This window comes from Borostomias antarcticus (genome assembly GCF_949987555.1).
Source record: "Borostomias antarcticus genome assembly, chromosome: 11".
Classification (NCBI taxonomy): Eukaryota; Metazoa; Chordata; class Actinopteri; order Stomiiformes; family Stomiidae; genus Borostomias; species Borostomias antarcticus.
The window spans coordinates 26,703,467-26,724,468 of record NC_140244.1 but is presented as its reverse complement, the minus strand read 5'-3'; the positions used below and the strand labels follow the sequence as shown (position 1 = coordinate 26,724,468).

Genomic DNA, 21,002 nt, shown 5'->3' with positions numbered 1-21,002 from the left:
TACACAGCTGCTGAAGTTAATGTTCAATTATGAAGAAAAGCAAACAAAACCTGTAAAAATTAATAAACATATCTCATCCAACATTTTTCAATCAATTAACACCAAACTTGCTACACTGGATCTTCAGACTGTAATTCACAAACTCATTGACCATTGTTGAATTATCAAAATCGAGCTTACAACGCATCAAAATGTTTTACAAATGTTTTACGATACGAATGTACAAAATGAACATTGGAATGTCAACTTTCTTGTTGTCCTATTCTCTCGCTTATTGCTCCTAAACTTGTCGGAAATTGCCTGGCCCCGCCTCATCGCTGCGAAGCAGCTTTAATTTGGGTTTGTTTTTGTAGGGAGTCAGCACTCTTCAAATGGCAGGTGGTTTGATCCCCATGACCAAAGTACAGGACACACTCTCTGTGAAAAGTGGAATAGGCATCAGAAGCCCCCCCCCCCCCCCCCCCCCGCCATTATCTACAACCACAACCACTCTTCACTCGGTGACAAACCACTCATATCTGATTCTATAAAATGCTTGCCATGCATGTCCTGTTTAAGCGTTAGCTAAATGTGGATATCTGATATCTGATTCTATAAAATTCTTGCCTCTAGCCACATTTTGTTAACGCTTAAACAGAAAATGCATGGTAAGCATTTTATAGAATCAGATAGGGCTATCAGTGGTTTGTCATCCAGACTAGTGATACAACATTGGGGTCAGTAGTCTAACTTGGAAAATACCTCCAAGCCAATGGAAAATTCAACTGTATTTCAAGCCCTAGAGCATGTGTTTCATATGAACTCCTCTTGATTCTCCCCCGAAATGATCCAAGCCAATCTGAGACGAATTTCTGTCACACCTCAAATTTGACACCCCTGCTCCCCACTGAGCAAAGACACGTCTAAAATACGTCTTTTAGATGTCTTTTTTGTCTTTCTCGGACGTCCAAAGACATCCAATTAGGAGCCAGAATGAATGTTTTTTTTTATGTTCAGATATTGAACCCGTTCTGCACGTCCACAGACGTCTTAGAGGGGTCCAAGCCAGACGTGTGAATATTGAGGGGTCCAGCAGACGAACAAACGGGGTTCAGGACCGACGGACGTTATTAGGATATGATCTTAACGTCTCCCTGACGCTGCGTGTTTGCTGGGTCCGGTCCGATCAGCTGTTAAGTGGACAACTTGCATGGCTGTCTATGCCTTTTAGCCGTAGGCGTTGTCATCTGTTTTATAATTTGCAAACGAAACCTACAAAATTGAAATTAGGCTGAATGTAAAACACGAGATGCTTTAAAGATTAAAGAACGGTGCGTCTAGTCGCCTAGAATAGCCTAGAATAAGTCATATTTGAATCGATGCGCAAAATGAAACAAACGTTGCTGGTGTCCTAATGGACCTGGAGCCATAATTAACCCAAAAAAAATCACCCCGTCACGGAAACTACTGACTGGCACTGCGGTTATAAGAACAACCCCTAAACCTGTAGCCTACACGCAGCCTACGCGGAAACTTCCTCCACTGCGTCTCTGAGCTACCAGACCTCTCATCTCACCCACTGAGCAAAGACACGTCTAAAAAACGTCTTTTAGACGTCTTTTTTTGTCTTTTTCGGACGTCCAAAGACATTCAATTAGGAGCCAGAAGGAAAGTTTAATTTAGACGTTCAGATTTAAAACCTGTTTTGCACGTCCACAGACGTCTTAGAGGGGTCCAAGCCAGACGTGTGAATATTGAGGGGTCCAGCAGACGAACACGGGGTTCAGGACCGACGGACGTTATTAAGACATGATCTGAACGTCTCCCTGATGTTGCGTGTTTGCTGGGCAGCTCGCCGACAGGTCACTCTGATCTATCAGACCTCTCATCTCAGCTCATCTCGCTGACAGGTCTCTCTGAGCTACCAGACCTCTCATCTCAGCTCATCTCACTGACAGGTCTCTCTGAGCTACCAGACCTCTCCTCTCAGGTCTCTCTCTACACATCCGCCGATGGACGAGCGCCTCTCCAGGTTCGTGGCCATGGTGAAGTCCCTGAGCGTCGACGGGACGGAGGACGGTCCTGCTTCTGATTACAGCGTGAGTGAGTTAGGATATACCCTCTTCAGTAGGTATCATCTGCCTATAGTAGGATAACTGTATGCCGGGCTGCCAAGTCACACGCCTTGAGCGTGAGACGCACGCATTTCAGCCTCTTCTCAAGCCACACTTTGCAATTCTCACTCGGAGAAATGACCATCCGCGAAATACTAGCAGTCCATGTCTATGAGACCTTTATTTTGAAATTACTTGGAAGAACGCTAATCTGGCGTCCCAGTCGCGTGTGGGGGGTGCTTGTGAGTAAGTGATAAAATCTCACTCCAAACTTTTGGTCAAACTTGGCAGCCCTGCTGTATATGGTTCATGAGTGGGAAATACGCTGGACTCCAGAATGTCTTGTCTCTTTATACAAATAAAGCTTTGATTGATTGATTGATTGTCTCGGAGTGGCGTCACAGAATCCAATCAAACTTTATTTATAGCGCATTTCATACACAGAGGCCACACAATGCCCTTTACAGAGAGAAGTGGGTATAGTGACCATACCTCTAATTTTCCTGGGGGAAGCAAAAAAAAACAGTTCACCTATTTAGGCCAATATAGTGATGACATTATTCCCTGACCTCTCTCAAGAGAACATCAAGCAAGCAAGCTTCTGGAAAATACTAACATTTTACAGAGCACTCTACTGCATGATAAGAGACATGACTGTCAGTAGGGTAGATATAGTTACAGAGAAGTTACCTATGTGATCGGCCATTATGTGTTAGTCCTGTAATCCATGGAAGGTTACTAAGTATATCACATAAGGTATTTATCAAACAGGATCCTAGAAAATGGTGAGTAAACTAGGTATAGCAGCTAAGCAGAAGTGAGAGGAAAAATATACCGAGAGCAAAAGGGAGGGGTGTGTGTGTGTGTGGGGGGGGGGGGGGGGGGTGCTACTGGGTTCTTTCCGATGTAGGCTAATCTTCTGCAGTGGTGATCAATCTTGATGCCAATATAATTTCTTTAAAGGTGTCCTATTATGCTGATTTTCAACAATTTTATATAAGTCTTTGGGGTCCCCAAAACATGTCTTTGAGTATTTTTGTTGAAAATACCACTCAGAATAAGCGTTCTAGCACGCCTCTATACCTCTCTGTTGACCACGAGATCAGATTGAGGTTTTATTTTTGTGCGTGGCTGGAAGCCAGCGCACCTAGTATAGCGTTTGTCGGGTTATCACTCCCTCCCTCCCTCCCTTCCTCCCTCCCTTACTCCTTCCCTCACTCCCTCCCTCCCTCCCTTACTCCATTACTCCCGACAATGTTGGCCTGCATTTCTCTGTTGGCACCACAAGAGGCAGTAGTCCCAGCACACCAAAATCAAGGACACCAAAATCAACCCACCGATCTTCACTGCACAAGTAGAGTAGTGGTCAGAGCATTGGACTCCCACCCGGGAGACCGGGGTTCAAGACCCAGTGGGGATGATTTTATGGGACTATACCCCAAACCTCCACATGTTCATCCTTTCACTCCAACCTTTACCCCTTGCCTTATAGGTCAGATACTGTCCTGCCAACCTTTTTATCCCTTACCTAAATTCCACAAGTAGAGTAGTGGTCAGAGCATTGGACTCCCACGCGGGACATTCTCAGAGATTACCGTCTACTTACTTCACCACCTAAAGGGAAGTGCATACAGTAGGTAATGACTTTTGACCAAAAACAGAAGTTGAACCAATTGCAGCAAAATAGCTAACGTTACAGGAATCATCAGTGTAACTGCTTTAGCCACTGACCGCTACCATTAATGTTATGGAAGCTGCTGCTAGTTGTTGTGAGCTCATGAGCTAACTGGCTTTCCCGCTCTTATTGTGCTGGATTAGCATTGGAAGCATTGGAACTGATGTGTCCAGGCGACAAGACCTATCTTAATTTATCAGACATTATTTCATGTCATTTCAATTCACAGCTATTTCAGTGGCATGACTAGCTTCCGTTTGGCGTTATAATATCTGGAAAGGTCCTCAGAAAAAATATGTGAATGAAAAGCACACATGGGCCATTTGAAAGCTGCATATTGTAATATTATTTTAGCCTCCAGCGCGACTCGCACGTGACGTAATTTCCGCTGCGCACAGGATTGTGGGTCAGAATAGGCAGAGAAGACTGCTGGCGTGCATACTGCAAAATACGACCGGATGTAGTATCACATCCTGGCATTTTTGCCATACTGCATGTGGCATACTATGTATTGGGACATACTACTTTCTGTTTTGGCATACTATATAGTAGGGTAGTAGGCGATTCGGAACGCAGCCTAGGAGACGCGTGTCAGAGGTCGCGACCCCAGGGGGGGGAGCTGTCTATTTCCTGTTCGGTCTCTGGTCACACCCCCGGGACGGATGGCGGTGGGTTTGCGGTCGGAGTTGGACTGGTTCAGGTCACAGCTGGAGGATGTTGACCGGCAGGTCACTGAGGTCCATGACCCTGTCCAGACAGGGGTCCAGGACGGACCGGTCAAAACACGGTCACTGAGACCCAAAGCCCGGTCGACCGTGTGATCGCTGTCGCTATGGTAATAACCAGCGGGGTGCGATGACTCACTGGCGTGCGATTGTGGTGGTGAGGAGGCGTGGTCACGGTCGGTAGGCTACCTCAGTTGATTATTAAACTATTATTAAATCATTTTGATTGGCTACGAGCTATTGTTGTATTTGTGCAGCACTACTAGCTAATTATAGGCTAATGAGCTCTCTCACTCTCCCTCTGACTCAGTAGGCCTAAAGTTGAAGGCGGCGTTTCTGAGTGTTGAATCTTCTCATGAAAATGTCCTTCCATTCATCATTGAACTTGTGAGATCCTTTTCAAAGGGAAGCTGATTAAGCTGAGCCTTGCGTTTGTGCAACATAGCCTTCAGAGAAAACGCTTACAAGTGTTGAAAAGGAGTTTTCACACGCTGCGGTAGGAAGCTCACAGCTCGGCTCGACTCCCAACTCAAATCGCACCCCATCACCGCTACTTTGGCATAACTTCCCTTTTCAGTAAGGCGGTCTCCTCCAGCCAGAGGTAGGCCGTCGCTCAAATAACGGAATGCAATGGAGAGAGCTCATTGAAGCCTTATGTCCCATAAGAGGCGTAGAGGAGTAAGGAGGCTAAGTAGCCTAAGTCACATAACAGAACTCCGTCAAACCAAAACACACAAGTGTTTCTCTATTCCGATGTCTTCATTTAGGCCTATAAGGAATGTAAACATAATTTTTTTTATTTAATAGAAAATATATATAATAATACTAAAATTAATTAATTTGCATACTATGGGCGCCGCCGGGGGGGGGGGGCATTAGCACTTTAGGGGGGGCGCCAGGCCAGGCCTTCTAAAGCGACGGCCATGGGAGGATGTGCAAACTGAAAAAGTGTGAGGTGTTAGAGACGTTGAGGCCTGTGAGGTCAGACCAGTGGAAAGATAAGATGTGTGAGCTTGTTGTCCGTTATTCTCATGAGGATATCTTCCTTGGTATGGGTGGGTTTGGCCCCTCAGATGGGACCGATATGGTCTGGGGATGACTCGAAGCACTGCGCCATCATGACACCGAACAAAAAAGAAAGAGTTTTCCAGCCTCACTGGCCAGATCGCTGGCCTTAGATAGGGTATGATGAGGAGAAGGGAGTATTTTTATAAAGTATTTTTCTAGCTTTGCCGATCTATGCAAGCGTATGCAGACATGTGAGTGAAAACATTAGACAGCTAAGTGAAATAGCTAGCTAACTAGCTCATATATTTGAAGGTTTAGTTCTTAGTAATTGCTGACTAGATCCCATCATCACCAGCAAGCTAAAGTTAGGCTACACAGCTAGTTATTTGGTTACTACCGCCCTCTAGTGGGAGTATGAGTCCCTGCCACAATGAAATAATACAGCATTTCAGTTAGTTTGGGTTTGTTTTTGTAGGGAGTCAGCACTCTTCAAATGGCAGGTGGTTTGATCCCCATGACCAAAGTACAGGACACACTCTCTGTGAAAAGTGGAATAGGCATCAGAAGCCCCCCCCCCCCCCCCCCCCCGCCATTATCTACAACCACTCTTCACTCGGTGACAAACCACTCATATCTGATTCTATAAAATGCTTGCCATGCATGTCCTGTTTAAGCGTTAGCTAAATGTGGATATCTGATATCTGATTCTATAAAATTCTTGCCTCTAGCCACATTTTGTTAACGCTTAAACAGAAAATGCATGGTAAGCATTTTATAGAATCAGATAGGGCTATCAGTGGTTTGTCATCCAGACTAGTGATACAACATTGGGGTCAGTAGTCTAACTTGGAAAATACCTCCAAGCCAATGGAAAATTCAACTGTATTTCAAGCCCTAGAGCATGTGTTTCATATGAACTCCTCTTGATTCTCCCCCGAAATGATCCAAGCCAATCTGAGACGAATTTCTGTCACACCTCAAATTTGACACCCCTGCTCCCCACTGAGCAAAGACACGTCTAAAATACGTCTTTTAGATGTCTTTTTTGTCTTTCTCGGACGTCCAAAGACATCCAATTAGGAGCCAGAATGAATGTTTTTTTTTATGTTCAGATATTGAACCCGTTCTGCACGTCCACAGACGTCTTAGAGGGGTCCAAGCCAGACGTGTGAATATTGAGGGGTCCAGCAGACGAACAAACGGGGTTCAGGACCGACGGACGTTATTAGGATATGATCTTAACGTCTCCCTGACGCTGCGTGTTTGCTGGGTCCGGTCCGATCAGCTGTTAAGTGGACAACTTGCATGGCTGTCTATGCCTTTTAGCCGTAGGCGTTGTCATCTGTTTTATAATTTGCAAACGAAACCTACAAAATTGAAATTAGGCTGAATGTAAAACACGAGATGCTTTAAAGATTAAAGAACGGTGCGTCTAGTCGCCTAGAATAGCCTAGAATAAGTCATATTTGAATCGATGCGCAAAATGAAACAAACGTTGCTGGTGTCCTAATGGACCTGGAGCCATAATTAACCCAAAAAAAATCACCCCGTCACGGAAACTACTGACTGGCACTGCGGTTATAAGAACAACCCCTAAACCTGTAGCCTACACGCAGCCTACGCGGAAACTTCCTCCACTGCGTCTCTGAGCTACCAGACCTCTCATCTCACCCACTGAGCAAAGACACGTCTAAAAAACGTCTTTTAGACGTCTTTTTTTGTCTTTTTCGGACGTCCAAAGACATTCAATTAGGAGCCAGAAGGAAAGTTTAATTTAGACGTTCAGATTTAAAACCTGTTTTGCACGTCCACAGACGTCTTAGAGGGGTCCAAGCCAGACGTGTGAATATTGAGGGGTCCAGCAGACGAACACGGGGTTCAGGACCGACGGACGTTATTAAGACATGATCTGAACGTCTCCCTGATGTTGCGTGTTTGCTGGGCAGCTCGCCGACAGGTCACTCTGATCTATCAGACCTCTCATCTCAGCTCATCTCGCTGACAGGTCTCTCTGAGCTACCAGACCTCTCATCTCAGCTCATCTCACTGACAGGTCTCTCTGAGCTACCAGACCTCTCCTCTCAGGTCTCTCTCTACACATCCGCCGATGGACGAGCGCCTCTCCAGGTTCGTGGCCATGGTGAAGTCCCTGAGCGTCGACGGGACGGAGGACGGTCCTGCTTCTGATTACAGCGTGAGTGAGTTAGGATATACCCTCTTCAGTAGGTATCATCTGCCTATAGTAGGATAACTGTATGCCGGGCTGCCAAGTCACACGCCTTGAGCGTGAGACGCACGCATTTCAGCCTCTTCTCAAGCCACACTTTGCAATTCTCACTCGGAGAAATGACCATCCGCGAAATACTAGCAGTCCATGTCTATGAGACCTTTATTTTGAAATTACTTGGAAGAACGCTAATCTGGCGTCCCAGTCGCGTGTGGGGGGTGCTTGTGAGTAAGTGATAAAATCTCACTCCAAACTTTTGGTCAAACTTGGCAGCCCTGCTGTATATGGTTCATGAGTGGGAAATACGCTGGACTCCAGAATGTCTTGTCTCTTTATACAAATAAAGCTTTGATTGATTGATTGATTGTCTCGGAGTGGCGTCACAGAATCCAATCAAACTTTATTTATAGCGCATTTCATACACAGAGGCCACACAATGCCCTTTACAGAGAGAAGTGGGTATAGTGACCATACCTCTAATTTTCCTGGGGGAAGCAAAAAAAAACAGTTCACCTATTTAGGCCAATATAGTGATGACATTATTCCCTGACCTCTCTCAAGAGAACATCAAGCAAGCAAGCTTCTGGAAAATACTAACATTTTACAGAGCACTCTACTGCATGATAAGAGACATGACTGTCAGTAGGGTAGATATAGTTACAGAGAAGTTACCTATGTGATCGGCCATTATGTGTTAGTCCTGTAATCCATGGAAGGTTACTAAGTATATCACATAAGGTATTTATCAAACAGGATCCTAGAAAATGGTGAGTAAACTAGGTATAGCAGCTAAGCAGAAGTGAGAGGAAAAATATACCGAGAGCAAAAGGGAGGGGTGTGTGTGTGTGTGGGGGGGGGGGGGGGGGGTGCTACTGGGTTCTTTCCGATGTAGGCTAATCTTCTGCAGTGGTGATCAATCTTGATGCCAATATAATTTCTTTAAAGGTGTCCTATTATGCTGATTTTCAACAATTTTATATAAGTCTTTGGGGTCCCCAAAACATGTCTTTGAGTATTTTTGTTGAAAATACCACTCAGAATAAGCGTTCTAGCACGCCTCTATACCTCTCTGTTGACCACGAGATCAGATTGAGGTTTTATTTTTGTGCGTGGCTGGAAGCCAGCGCACCTAGTATAGCGTTTGTCGGGTTATCACTCCCTCCCTCCCTCCCTTCCTCCCTCCCTTACTCCTTCCCTCACTCCCTCCCTCCCTCCCTTACTCCATTACTCCCGACAATGTTGGCCTGCATTTCTCTGTTGGCACCACAAGAGGCAGTAGTCCCAGCACACCAAAATCAAGGACACCAAAATCAACCCACCGATCTTCACTGCACAAGTAGAGTAGTGGTCAGAGCATTGGACTCCCACCCGGGAGACCGGGGTTCAAGACCCAGTGGGGATGATTTTATGGGACTATACCCCAAACCTCCACATGTTCATCCTTTCACTCCAACCTTTACCCCTTGCCTTATAGGTCAGATACTGTCCTGCCAACCTTTTTATCCCTTACCTAAATTCCACAAGTAGAGTAGTGGTCAGAGCATTGGACTCCCACGCGGGACATTCTCAGAGATTACCGTCTACTTACTTCACCACCTAAAGGGAAGTGCATACAGTAGGTAATGACTTTTGACCAAAAACAGAAGTTGAACCAATTGCAGCAAAATAGCTAACGTTACAGGAATCATCAGTGTAACTGCTTTAGCCACTGACCGCTACCATTAATGTTATGGAAGCTGCTGCTAGTTGTTGTGAGCTCATGAGCTAACTGGCTTTCCCGCTCTTATTGTGCTGGATTAGCATTGGAAGCATTGGAACTGATGTGTCCAGGCGACAAGACCTATCTTAATTTATCAGACATTATTTCATGTCATTTCAATTCACAGCTATTTCAGTGGCATGACTAGCTTCCGTTTGGCGTTATAATATCTGGAAAGGTCCTCAGAAAAAATATGTGAATGAAAAGCACACATGGGCCATTTGAAAGCTGCATATTGTAATATTATTTTATAAGGACCCAGTGCAGTCTTGTGCTACAGTGTGATTATATCTCAGCCTTGATTTGAATGTGTGTGACGTTCCATTCCCTGCCTACACGTGTGTCACAGCTGACAGTTATCTGGAAGCTTGCCAGTTTGGTTTCGACACAACTGAATGTTGACATTTTGCAGAAGTCTGATTCCTTTTCGACGATTGGAAAACCTGAAACAGAGTGGATGACGATAGGGTTCTATAGAACTCAAGGTTATTTCCTTTTCCAGCCTTTCAAAGTTCAAACGTAGGCTTGAGTTACTTATTAACCATGATAATGAGTATCTCAAAGCAGGTCGGCTGTCTCACTGCGGCTGTGGTTTAGAGACGGAGACTTTCTCATCTTTCAACAGAAGGGGGAAGTGATAAACTAAGGTGCATGCAGTAGTTATCAATGTGCAGATATTTTCAATGAACCGTACGCCCTGGAAGCCGACAAACATCTACAAACTTAAAGCTCACGCTACAAGTTGCGAATCTGAGCACTGTTGTGCAGTGTTCGATATTGTAAGTAAGTAGGTAAAACTTTATTTGTATAGCGCTCTTCACAGCACGGATGCACAGAGTGCTGCACAGGGATTAAAAAGGCAGATTAAAAACAATATAAGAAAGGAAAGTACAAGTGCAATGACATACAAAGTGTGATGCAATTCAGAGTGCAGTGCAGTAAGAGATTAATACACAGGTAAAGAGAATCACAACAACATAGAAACGACAGACAATACCAAACTCAATCAGAGCTACTAGCAGCCAAAAGCCTGTCTGAACGGGTGCGTTTTCAACTGTTTTTTAAAAGTATTTTCTGAGGCAGAGGCTCTCAAGTCTTGGGGGAGTGCGTTCCAGAGCCTTGGGGCCACCGCCCCAAAAGCCCGGTCACCCTTGGTATTAAGCCTGGTCCGAGGCACCGTCTGGAGCCCCTGGTCGGATGACCCCAGCGACCGGCTGGTTGTGTGGGCGTGGATGAGGTCACAGATGTAGGCGGGGGCGTGGCCACGGAGAGCTCTGAAGGTGAGAACCAGGACCTTGAGGTTGATCCTGTAGTGCGCTGGGAGCCAGGGCAGGGCAGCCAGGATGGGGGTGATGTGACAGGATCTCTTGGATCTGGTGAGGAGCCGCACCGCGGCGTTTTGGACCAGTTGCAGCTGGTCCACAGATGATTTGTTTAAACAGGTGAAGAGTGAATTGCAATAATCAAGTCTTGATGATATAAAAACATGTACAGACTTTTCTAGCTCTGCATGGGAGACAACGGACCTGAGTTTTGCAATGTTCCTTAGGTCAATCAATCAATCAATCAATCAAAGCTTTATTTGTATAGCGCATTTCATACCCAGAGGCAACACAATGCGCTTAGGTGAAAGAAGCAGGTGTGGGTCAGAGTTCTCCCATGTTTGTCCAGGTGCATAGACTGGTCAAAATACACACCAATATTTCTAAGGTGGGGGCGGAGGTTGTCTTTCAAGCAGCCCATGTGGCTAACAATCCTAGCGGTGATGCTGTATGCAGCAGCAACAACCAGGACTTCAGTCTTTGTCGCATTTAGTTGGAGGAAGTGGATGCGTTGATGCATCTGGTCTGCTGTGTTTTCACACATACTGACTGGAACGTTCACACATTCACACTTTCAGAGCTGACGGCTCATGACACATCACTGCTGTCACTCCACCAGGTTCAGACAGACAGACAAGCAAAGAGTGGCAGACCGTGCCAGAGGTACAGACAGACAGACAGACAGACAGACAGACAGACAGAAAGGAAAGCAGGGAGGGAGAAAGACAGACAAGCAGACAAGACTGTCAGGTATACAGACAGACAGACAGACAGACAGACAGGAGGCGGCTGTAGCTCAGTTGGTAGAGTGGGTCGTTCAATGATGTGGTGTGTGAATGTGTGTGTGAATGGGTGAATGAGAGGCCATTGTAAAGCGCTTTGAGTGCTGCTAAGGTGGAAAAGCGTCCATTTACCATTTACAGGAAAGCAGGGAGGGAGAAAGACAGACTAGCAGACAGACACATGCAGGCACAGACAGACAGCAGATGGTAATGCAAGTAGAAGTCAATCAGGCAGAGCATCTACAGGCAGTCAGAGACACGAGCAGCCAAGTAGAAACAAGGAACCGAGTAGAAACCATTATATACACGCGTTATGACTCTCAGCACCACAACACAAGGAGGGACACGACACAGAACTGGATACAAACCAAATTAAAGCCGCACGCGGCTATACGTGTTCAAGCTTCAAGCGACCGCGCAGCAACGAATATAAGAGCCGCAATGCGCATGCGCAGCAACGAATGAGTGCAGCAAAGAGCGAGCACACAAAAAAAACCATCAACTGGCCATACTAATACAGCACATTTGAGTTATAACATCAATGAAAATACAATGAAAGCGTGATGGGCATGGCTTTGCGAATCGTGAAGTGTGGCGTGTGAGCGTGAACATAGGCTGAAATGCGTGTCTCACGCTCAATGCGTGAGACTTGGAGCCCTGGAAGTCCCCTCAGCCATTTCTCTGTTGCATTCTGGGAGAAGGAGATTATGATGATGATGATGATGATAATTGTTTGGTTTTCTGTGGGATTCCAGTAGTATTGAAGTCTTCTTTCAATGTTTATGTTCTTGGTCTGGATTTCTGGGACGTCATGTGAGGTTGAATGTCTGAGTGTACCTGCATGAGTGTACCCCTTTAACTGGGGCGTCAGGTGACACTCCAGATTTGGCTAAGTAGGCTGACGTTTTAGCTCCAGTTGTATTCAGTACCCACCCGACACACACCCGACTGGTAAGGCAATCTGTTTCTGTTGTATGTGTGCTTTGTCAGCTCTGTATGTCTGCTTGCTTACTGTTGTCTTGTTAACTTCACTTTGCATGTAGCCTATAACGTTGCTGTACGTGTCTGAATCTGAGAGTTATAGCCTACACAAGACAGAGTAACTTTGCGTTAATCTTGCAATGTTAGTATAAACGTGATCGGCGAAGTGACATTCATTTAGGCTACATTTGGTAGCCATAAACATGTATAAATGTGTCTCCATGTTTATAAACTAGCGCGACCGTCATGTTTAGTTGGATAGTTAAATGCCAGAGCCGGCTTTTTCTCACTTCCGTATTTTGGTCTGTGAGATTGGTCTGCGCTTGCGCAGCCCGCTAGGCCTTCTGGGAGATGTAGTTTTTATATTTGCCGGTTCATATTGTGTCCCATTTATCAGAGGTGAGTAGTTTATTTATATTTAGAACATGGTGCTTAGATGCTGTTTACATTGAGATGATAAACCTATTATGAATCAGGATATTTGCATTGAAATTATATATTTATATTGTTAATACAGTTTATTATGATACATGTAATTTGACATAGACCTACATATAATTGAGACATGAAATCATATTTAAATTGAAACTGTTGATCATGTATATGAAATGAATATGTGTATTTCATTTGTCTTTATTGATTATTATTAATTAATGCATGTTTGCAGGTTTTTTACCTATGCTTTTCTTGAAACCAATAAACCGAACAAAAAGAGAAAAGTGGAGTAATCCTTTGTGTGCCTGGGTGGAGCCCTATTTCGGAGGGAGAAAACCAGAAGCCGAAACAGTAAAAAACCAGGGGCCCCGGAGTATCTGGGAACTATCCCCAAGGAAGGAGGATGGATTCACAACAAATGGAAGCCCTGAAAAGTAAACGCTCGGTTGCGCAGGCTGCCTTCAGTAAAAGGGCCAACAAACTTGCCCACACAGTTGGCCTGCTCGGAGAGGAGGCATTAATTAATGAAATACAGACTCTTGGTGTGGACTTTGGAAGGGTCTGTGACACAGGAGTCGATTATGTTGATGCCCTCGATGCAGTGGAAAGTAAGGAGGAGGCAAGACAGGAGGAAGAAGAAGCGGCACGCATAAATGATAAAACTACAGAATGCTCCGCCAAATATAACCAGACACTCGAGCTCGCCAGAGAGGCGTTATGGTCTAGGTTCGCAGAAGATGACATTAAGTTGCATGCCGAGAGCGCGGAGGAGAAGTGGGAAGAATTGCTGGCAACCAAACCGTTGCTGGAGGAAGAATTCAATGTCTTGAGGGAGAGCCAGGGGGAGAGGATCCACATGTTTAAGCAGAGAGTGGCCGACTGGGGGGGTCTAGTCTCTGGCGCCAGGACAAAGAAATGCAACCAACTGGTACTGAAGCTGAAGATGCAACTGAGTGACTGGGAGCGAAATTGCAGGCTGAAGCTGCAGCCCCGACAAGGTTCAAAGTCCAGCGAGTCGTCTGAGGACGAGGACGGGGAAAAGGGTGCGACTAGCCCTGATGGATTGGGTAAAGGGCCAGGTGACCCCGACAAGGTGGTCCAACCAAGTCAGCCACAACCTCAACCCAGCGGTGTCACAGGCATGCACCCCGGCCACAGAGCCCAGTTCCCCCTCGAGAGAGCACGCCTCCCCACATTCTCCGGAGATATGACAGATTACTACCGGTGGAAGGCTGAGTGGGAAGAGCTGGAGCAACTGGGAAACCCACAGAGGGCTGCCAGTGTGACAAGGTTCCACCTCCTTGCAAGCCTCAGCGAAAGGGTGAAGAGAGACTTAGTCCTGTCCAGCTGCAGGTCCGCGGAGGAAATGTTCAGACGCCTCGACAACCGGTATGGAAATAAAGCGAAGATTGTTCTGATGATAACTAGGGAGGTGCAAGACTTACCCCCTATTAGAGGAAACAACCCCAGGCAGGCGATCGAGCTAATCCAGGCGGTGGAAAGGGCTCTGAGCAATCTCCTGATCCTGGGAGAGGAGGACGCAGTGAAGAACCGCGTGGTGGCTCAGTCCCTCGAAAGTAAGCTCCCGAGCTCTCTGAAGAAGGAGTGGATCACTCATAAGAGTGACCCCACAAACAGGTTTTCCCCTCAGAACCACTTTGATTGCCTGATGCAGTTCCTAAAGAGGCAGGAAACGATCCTCGAGGAGTTGGACCAGCTGGAGGCAAGCCCTGGAGAGAGGAGCCCTGTGGATAAAGGCCTGGTAGACAGACCAGAGAGAAGGGTGAAGAAAGCTTTCTCCAAAGCCACCTCGGGCCTAAGAGGGTTTCAACCGAAGGTGCAATTAGGGTCGTGCACCGTTTGTGGTGACGAGGCACACGCTGGCAGGCTGTTCGCATGTAAGACCTTCAGAGACTTGGACCTGCCGAGGAAAAGGGCTCATTTAAAAACCCATGGAACATGTGATCGGTGTTTGTGCATCCACTCCAAGGATGGCCGTTGTAACTCAAAGTTCCTCTGCCTTAAACCTGACTGTCGCAAAGAAGGGCCCGCCCACAACTACCTGCTCTGCTCCAAGTTCACTAGCCACAAAAAGGACACTGACAGCGGAGAGCAAGGTACCACAAGAGTGGAGAGGAAAGGGCTTGGCCTCACCAGCAAGCAAGAGGAGCTCCTTGCTAAGGTCGCTCCAGAACTGAGAGCTGAGCTAAGGAAAGCATTCTCGAACAAAGCCTCAACAACACTTTGCACCAATACTGGAAGCGGACCAAAGGAGTACCCTGTGGTGATGATGTTGCTGGAAGTGACAACCAATTCAGGCCAGCTGATAGGCACACTAATTGACCTAGCCTCGGATACCAACTACATTACAAACAATGCTGCAGAGCGCCTTGGACTAGGTGGTGAGAGCATCAAGTTGATCGTCCACGGGATCGGGGGAATGAAGAAGACAGTCACAACCAAGAGGTATACCCTGCGGCTGAGGGTGAGAGCCTCCAAGGGAGCTGTGGCTGAACACAAACTGCTCTGCTACGGCCTGGAGAGTATCGCGGAGATAAGCCAGTCTGTCACCCCGCAGCAGCTGAAAAGGATCTTTCCTGATGTTGCCACGGAAGATCTAGTCCGCCCGGAAAGCATCGATCTCCTGATCAGCCACAGGGAAGGTCGCCTGGTCCCACAGCCATCCAAAGTGGAAGGGGACCTCGTCCTCTGGGATGGCCCACTAGGCAAGACTGTTGGCGGAACTCATCCAAACCTCTTTGAGCTGGTCGACCTAACCCTGCACCAGTCTGATGCTCACTTTGCAAGGTCCATGAGAACGGCCTCAAGGGTGTATAAGGAGATCCTTGTGGACTCGAAAGACCAGAGTGAAGGCCTAACAAGGAAGGAAGTGGCCCTCAGCAGCACCTCTGCCACCAACAGGGAGGTGTTTGAGTGGTTCAAGTGGGATAGCATTGGAGCGGCATGCGATCCTAAATGTGGGAGCTGCAGGTGCAACAGGTGCCCCCCAGGAGGTAAGGAGATGACCCTTGGGGAGGAGAGGGACTTGGAGAAAATAAAGGACTGCCTCACCTACGTGCTAGCGGATAAGCACAGTGACTCTCCTCACTGGGACGCAGCCTACCCCTGGAGAGGGGACCCAGCAACTCTGCCGGACAACCGTCGAGCAGTGGAGGCAACTTTCCGGAACACAGAGGCTCGATTGATGAAAGAACCCTTGTGGAAAGCGGCATACGGAGAGCAGATCCGTGAGATGGCCTCAAGAGGTGCCACCATCAAGCTCACGAGAGAGGAGATTGGTAGTTGGACTGGGCCGACATGGTACATCAGCCATCTGGTTGCACCGAATCCTCATTCGACCACGACCCCGGTGAGGATCGTATGGAACAGTAGTCAGGAGTTCAGGGGGATGAGTCTAAATGACCTCCTACACAAAGGCCCTGACGTCCTCAACCCGATCAGAGGGGTCCTCCTGAGATTCAGAAGCGGATTATACGCTGCGTTAGGGGACGTGAGGAAAATGTATAACTCCGTGTGGCTAAAGGATGAGGAAGTCCATCTCCACCGCTTCCTTTGGAGAGACAACCCGGAGGATGACATCGAGGTCTTTGCAGTCGTCAGGGTCAACATCGGCGACAAGCCTGCGGGATGCATCGCTCAGGTTGCCATGAGGGAGACGGCAAACCTGCCCCAGTTCGCTTCCATGGCTAGAGAACGCCGGGTCTTAACAGAGGACTGTTACGTGGACGACATTCTCACGTCAGACAATAACCTTCAGGCCCTGATCAAGACAACCGAAGGAGTGGAAAAGATACTGAAAGCAGGCGGTTTCTCTCTCAAGCCGTGGGTCTTCACGGGCCAAAGTGGGAGGAGTGGGGAATCCACCGACCCCAGTAAAGGTGGCTCAACCATGCCCAGAACCCTGATACTTCCTAACCAGATGCAAGATGAGGAAAATAAAGCACTGGGGGTTGGCTATGAACCCGAATCTGACCAACTCCGTGTACTGACATCAGTAAACTTCTCGAAGAGGCGAGGGAAAATGAGAACAGGGCTGGATCTACAGGAGAAGGAGATCAAAAGCAACACTCCTGACCCCTTGACCCGGCGTATGTTGCTAAGTCAGATCGCCGGGCTCTATGACCCGATCGGCCTGGCCTCACCTGCCAAACAAAAAGGAGTGATGCTCGTGAGAGAGTCCTATCAAGAGGCAGGAAAAGACCGACCGTCCAAGAACACCTGGGATGATCCACTCTCACCACGACTTCGAGAAGCAGCAATGAAGTTGTTTGAAGAGTATGTGAGGCTTGGCCAGGTCCGGTTCGACAGGAGCCTTACACCCCGCGGAGCCATAGGCCGCCCAATAGGGATCACTTTCTCCGATGGCAGTGAGGCATCCTACGGAGCCGTACTTTACCTCCGATGGGAGACGGAGCAAGACGGGGTCGTAGTGAGACTGGTCGAGTCAAAAGCCAAGCTCACCCCTCTCGACCAGAAGGGTGATGTCATCAAGGCAGAGCTGTGTGGAGCAGTTTTCGCTACTCGCCTGAGAAAGTACTTTGAAAAGCACTGCCATATTGAGGTCGACCACTGGACCCATTTGGTAGATAGCCAAACCATCTTGGGAGCCATCCAAAAGGACAGCTATGGCTATCAAACTTTCTTTGCGAACCGGATCGGTGAAATACAGAAGGCCGGTCCGGTGGACAGCTGGAAATGGGTCGAGGGCAAAGAAAACATTGCCGACATCGTCACAAGGGGGGCAACCCCGGAAGAACTCGGCAAGGGATCAGTGTGGCAGGAAGGCCCTACATTTCTGAAGATGCCCGAATCAGATTGGCCCGTGAAGACTGCCAGCGAGGTAACCACCTCTGTCGCTGAGAAGGTCAAAGGACTTCAGCGGAAAGCATTCTCAGCAGTGGTCACTCGAGCCCAGTCCAGACAACTGTCGAGCCCAAGCGACGCTGAAATCCAAGTCAATCCATCTGTTACTGACACCAAAGCGAATTCCGACGCTGACATCACACCACAACCCTGCACCCTTGTCCCGCAACAAAAACAGTGGAGCGTGGATCTTGTGACCCTTGTGGAGCCCCGAAGGTTCAGCTCGCTTGCAAGATTGTGCGGAGCTGTCGCCTGGACTAGACGAGCAGTGGAAACCTGGTTGGGCAGCAACTGCCAAGCTCCAGGATCAGCAAAGTGGGAGGCAGGCCCAAAGCTTTCCACAAAAGAAAGAGTGGCAGCCTTTCAAGATCTGGCTCTAGCAGCCCAGGACGGTGTCGAGTTCCGTGACACGACCCTGGACCGCTTGGTGGTTCGAAAAGAGGACAACACAGGGCTCTTACTCTGTGGAGGAAGGGTCCAGTGCTGGACTGAAGACGGAGCAGCTGTACCGCTAGTCCCATCTCAGTCATGGCTGGCAGCCCTACTGGCAAGAGAAGCGCATGAAGAGAATCATGAAGGAGTCGCTTCAACTCTTCTGCGCACAAGGAAAAAGGCCTGGATTGTGCAGGGGCGAAGATCAGTCAAGAAAGTCTTGAATGACTGTGTGAAGTGTCGAAAACAAAGGGCCGAGATGTGCAAGCAAATAATGAGTGATCTCCCACAAGAGCGCAGCCAAAGAGCCAGCCCATTTGAATTCACGACTCTCGACCTTTTTGGCCCCTTCGAAGTAAGGGATGCCGTCAAAAAGAGGACAAGTAAGAAGGTCTGGGGCATCGTATACTGTTGTATGGCCTCAAGAGCTGTTCATGCGGACCTCACTGACGACCAATCATCGGAAAGCTTTCTCCAAGCGTACTGTCGCTTTGTGGCACTGAGGGGCCATCCGAGGAAACTATGGTCGGATAGAGGGACAAACTTCATCGGCGCCAAGCCAGCTCTCCGTGAATTCCACAAAAACCTGGCTTGTCTGCAGGCCGCGTCCATGGAGGACGTAGCTGCCAGAAATGGAACTGAATGGAAGTGGGAGTTCCACCCCGCTGATGCACCCCATCGAAATGGAGCAGCAGAGGCTGCCGTGAAGCTACTCAAAAGAGCTCTCAACAGCCTTGGTGGAGTGACAGGTTCACTTACATGGGGAGAGCTCCAGACCCTACTCTATCAAGCAGCCAACTTGACAAATGAACGGCCGATCGACGCCAGATCACAAGAGCAAGAGGACTCAGTGGAGTACCTGACTCCCAACTCCCTCATCCTGGGTCGAACAACACTAGGAGGGGACACAAGCGGGCTCGGCCTTGAGACTCATTCCTGGCGCCGGCTTAGAGCAATTCAGATCGGGGTGGACAGATTCTGGGCCAAGTGGAGCGAATTGGCCGGCCCCAACCTGTTCATTCGTCCCAAATGGCATCGGACGGAAAGGAACGTCAGAGTCGGCGATGTCGTCTGGATTGCAGACCAAAACGCTCTACGTGGTCAGTTCCGTCTTGGCCGGATCCGGTCAGTGCACCCTGACAAGAAGGGGATCGTCAGGGATGCTGACATTACGACGTGTGCCGGCCTCCCCGCCTCCCTGGCGGTTGGTCAACAAAAGAGGAGCTGCTCTTCACTGCCCACGACCATCGTACGAAGAGACGTGAGGAGACTGGTGGTACTCCTCCCAGTGGAGAACCAGACTCTGCTTTCTGGCCCCTAGATCAGGTCAACCCCTAACCCCCTGGTCATCTGGTTGGTGTACGCCTTGCGCTGCCACCATGACGCACATACATGAAGAAGTAGAGCATACATACCTCATATCCCCCACTGACCTGGCAGTACACTACACTCACCTGCCAAGGGACGTGGTTAACTTTGAACTGTGCTCTTTCTTCAATCGTCATGTGGACACTGTGCGGAACTGATTGGATGTCATGTTTGTGAAAAGACTCCCACTACCTTTTTTGAAAAGAAAAAAAAAAAAAAAAAAAAAAAAGAAAAAAAAAAAAAAAAAAAGAATTTGTATATGACAAATAGGGGGGTCACTGATGATTGTTTGGGGTAAGTCCCTTGGATCAGAAATCAGGGACTTAAGTGGGAGGTGTTTGGTTTTCTGTGGGATTCCAGTAGTATTGAAGTCTTCTTTCAATGTTTATGTTCTTGGTCTGGATTTCTGGGACGTCATGTGAGGTTGAATGTCTGAGTGTACCTGCATGAGTGTACCCCTTTAACTGGGGCGTCAGGTGACACTCCAGATTTGGCTAAGTAGGCTGACGTTTTAGCTCCAGTTGTATTCAGTACCCACCCGACACACACCCGACTGGTAAGGCAATCTGTTTCTGTTGTATGTGTGCTTTGTCAGCTCTGTATGTCTGCTTGCTTACTGTTGTCTTGTTAACTTCACTTTGCATGTAGCCTATAACGTTGCTGTACGTGTCTGAATCTGAGAGTTATAGCCTACACAAGACAGAGTAACTTTGCGTTAATCTTGCAATGTTAGTATAAACGTGATCGGCGAAGTGACATTCATTTAGGCTACATTTGGTAGCCATAAACATGTATAAATGTGTCTCCATGTTTATAAACTAGCGCGACCGTCATGTTTAGTTGGATAGTTAAATGCCAGAGCCGGCTTTTTCTCACTTCCGTATTTTGGTCTGTGAGATTGGTCTGCGCTTGCGCAGCCCGCTAGGCCTTCTGGGAGATGTAGTTTTTATATTTGCCGGTTCATATTGTGTCCCATTTATCAGAGGTGAGTAGTTTATTTATATTTAGAACATGGTGCTTAGATGCTGTTTACATTGAGATGATAAACCTATTATGAATCAGGATATTTGCATTGAAATTATATATTTATATTGTTAATACAGTTTATTATGATACATGTAATTTGACATAGACCTACATATAATTGAGACATGAAATCATATTTAAATTGAAACTGTTGATCATGTATATGAAATGAATATGTGTATTTCATTTGTCTTTATTGATTATTATTAATTAATGCATGTTTGCAGGTTTTTTACCTATGCTTTTCTTGAAACCAATAAACCGAACAAAAAGAGAAAAGTGGAG

The 21,002-nt window shown here is 47.4% G+C and overlaps 1 protein-coding gene across 1 annotated transcript in view; it reads left to right on the top strand.

The window, feature by feature from the left end:
- Nucleotides 1–1,544: 1,544 nt before the first annotated feature.
- ptpn18 (protein tyrosine phosphatase non-receptor type 18) overlaps nucleotides 1,545–21,002 on the top strand; it is a gene marked incomplete at its 3' end in the record, with an annotated part of 32,143 nt that continues 12,685 nt past the window's right edge. The window contains exons 1-2 of the mRNA XM_084446226.1: nucleotides 1,545–2,078; nucleotides 7,555–7,695. Coding sequence (XP_084302352.1) covers nucleotides 1,992–2,078; nucleotides 7,555–7,695 — 228 coding nt within the window. The 5' untranslated portion in view covers nucleotides 1,545–1,991. The remainder of the gene's footprint in view (nucleotides 2,079–7,554; nucleotides 7,696–21,002) is intronic.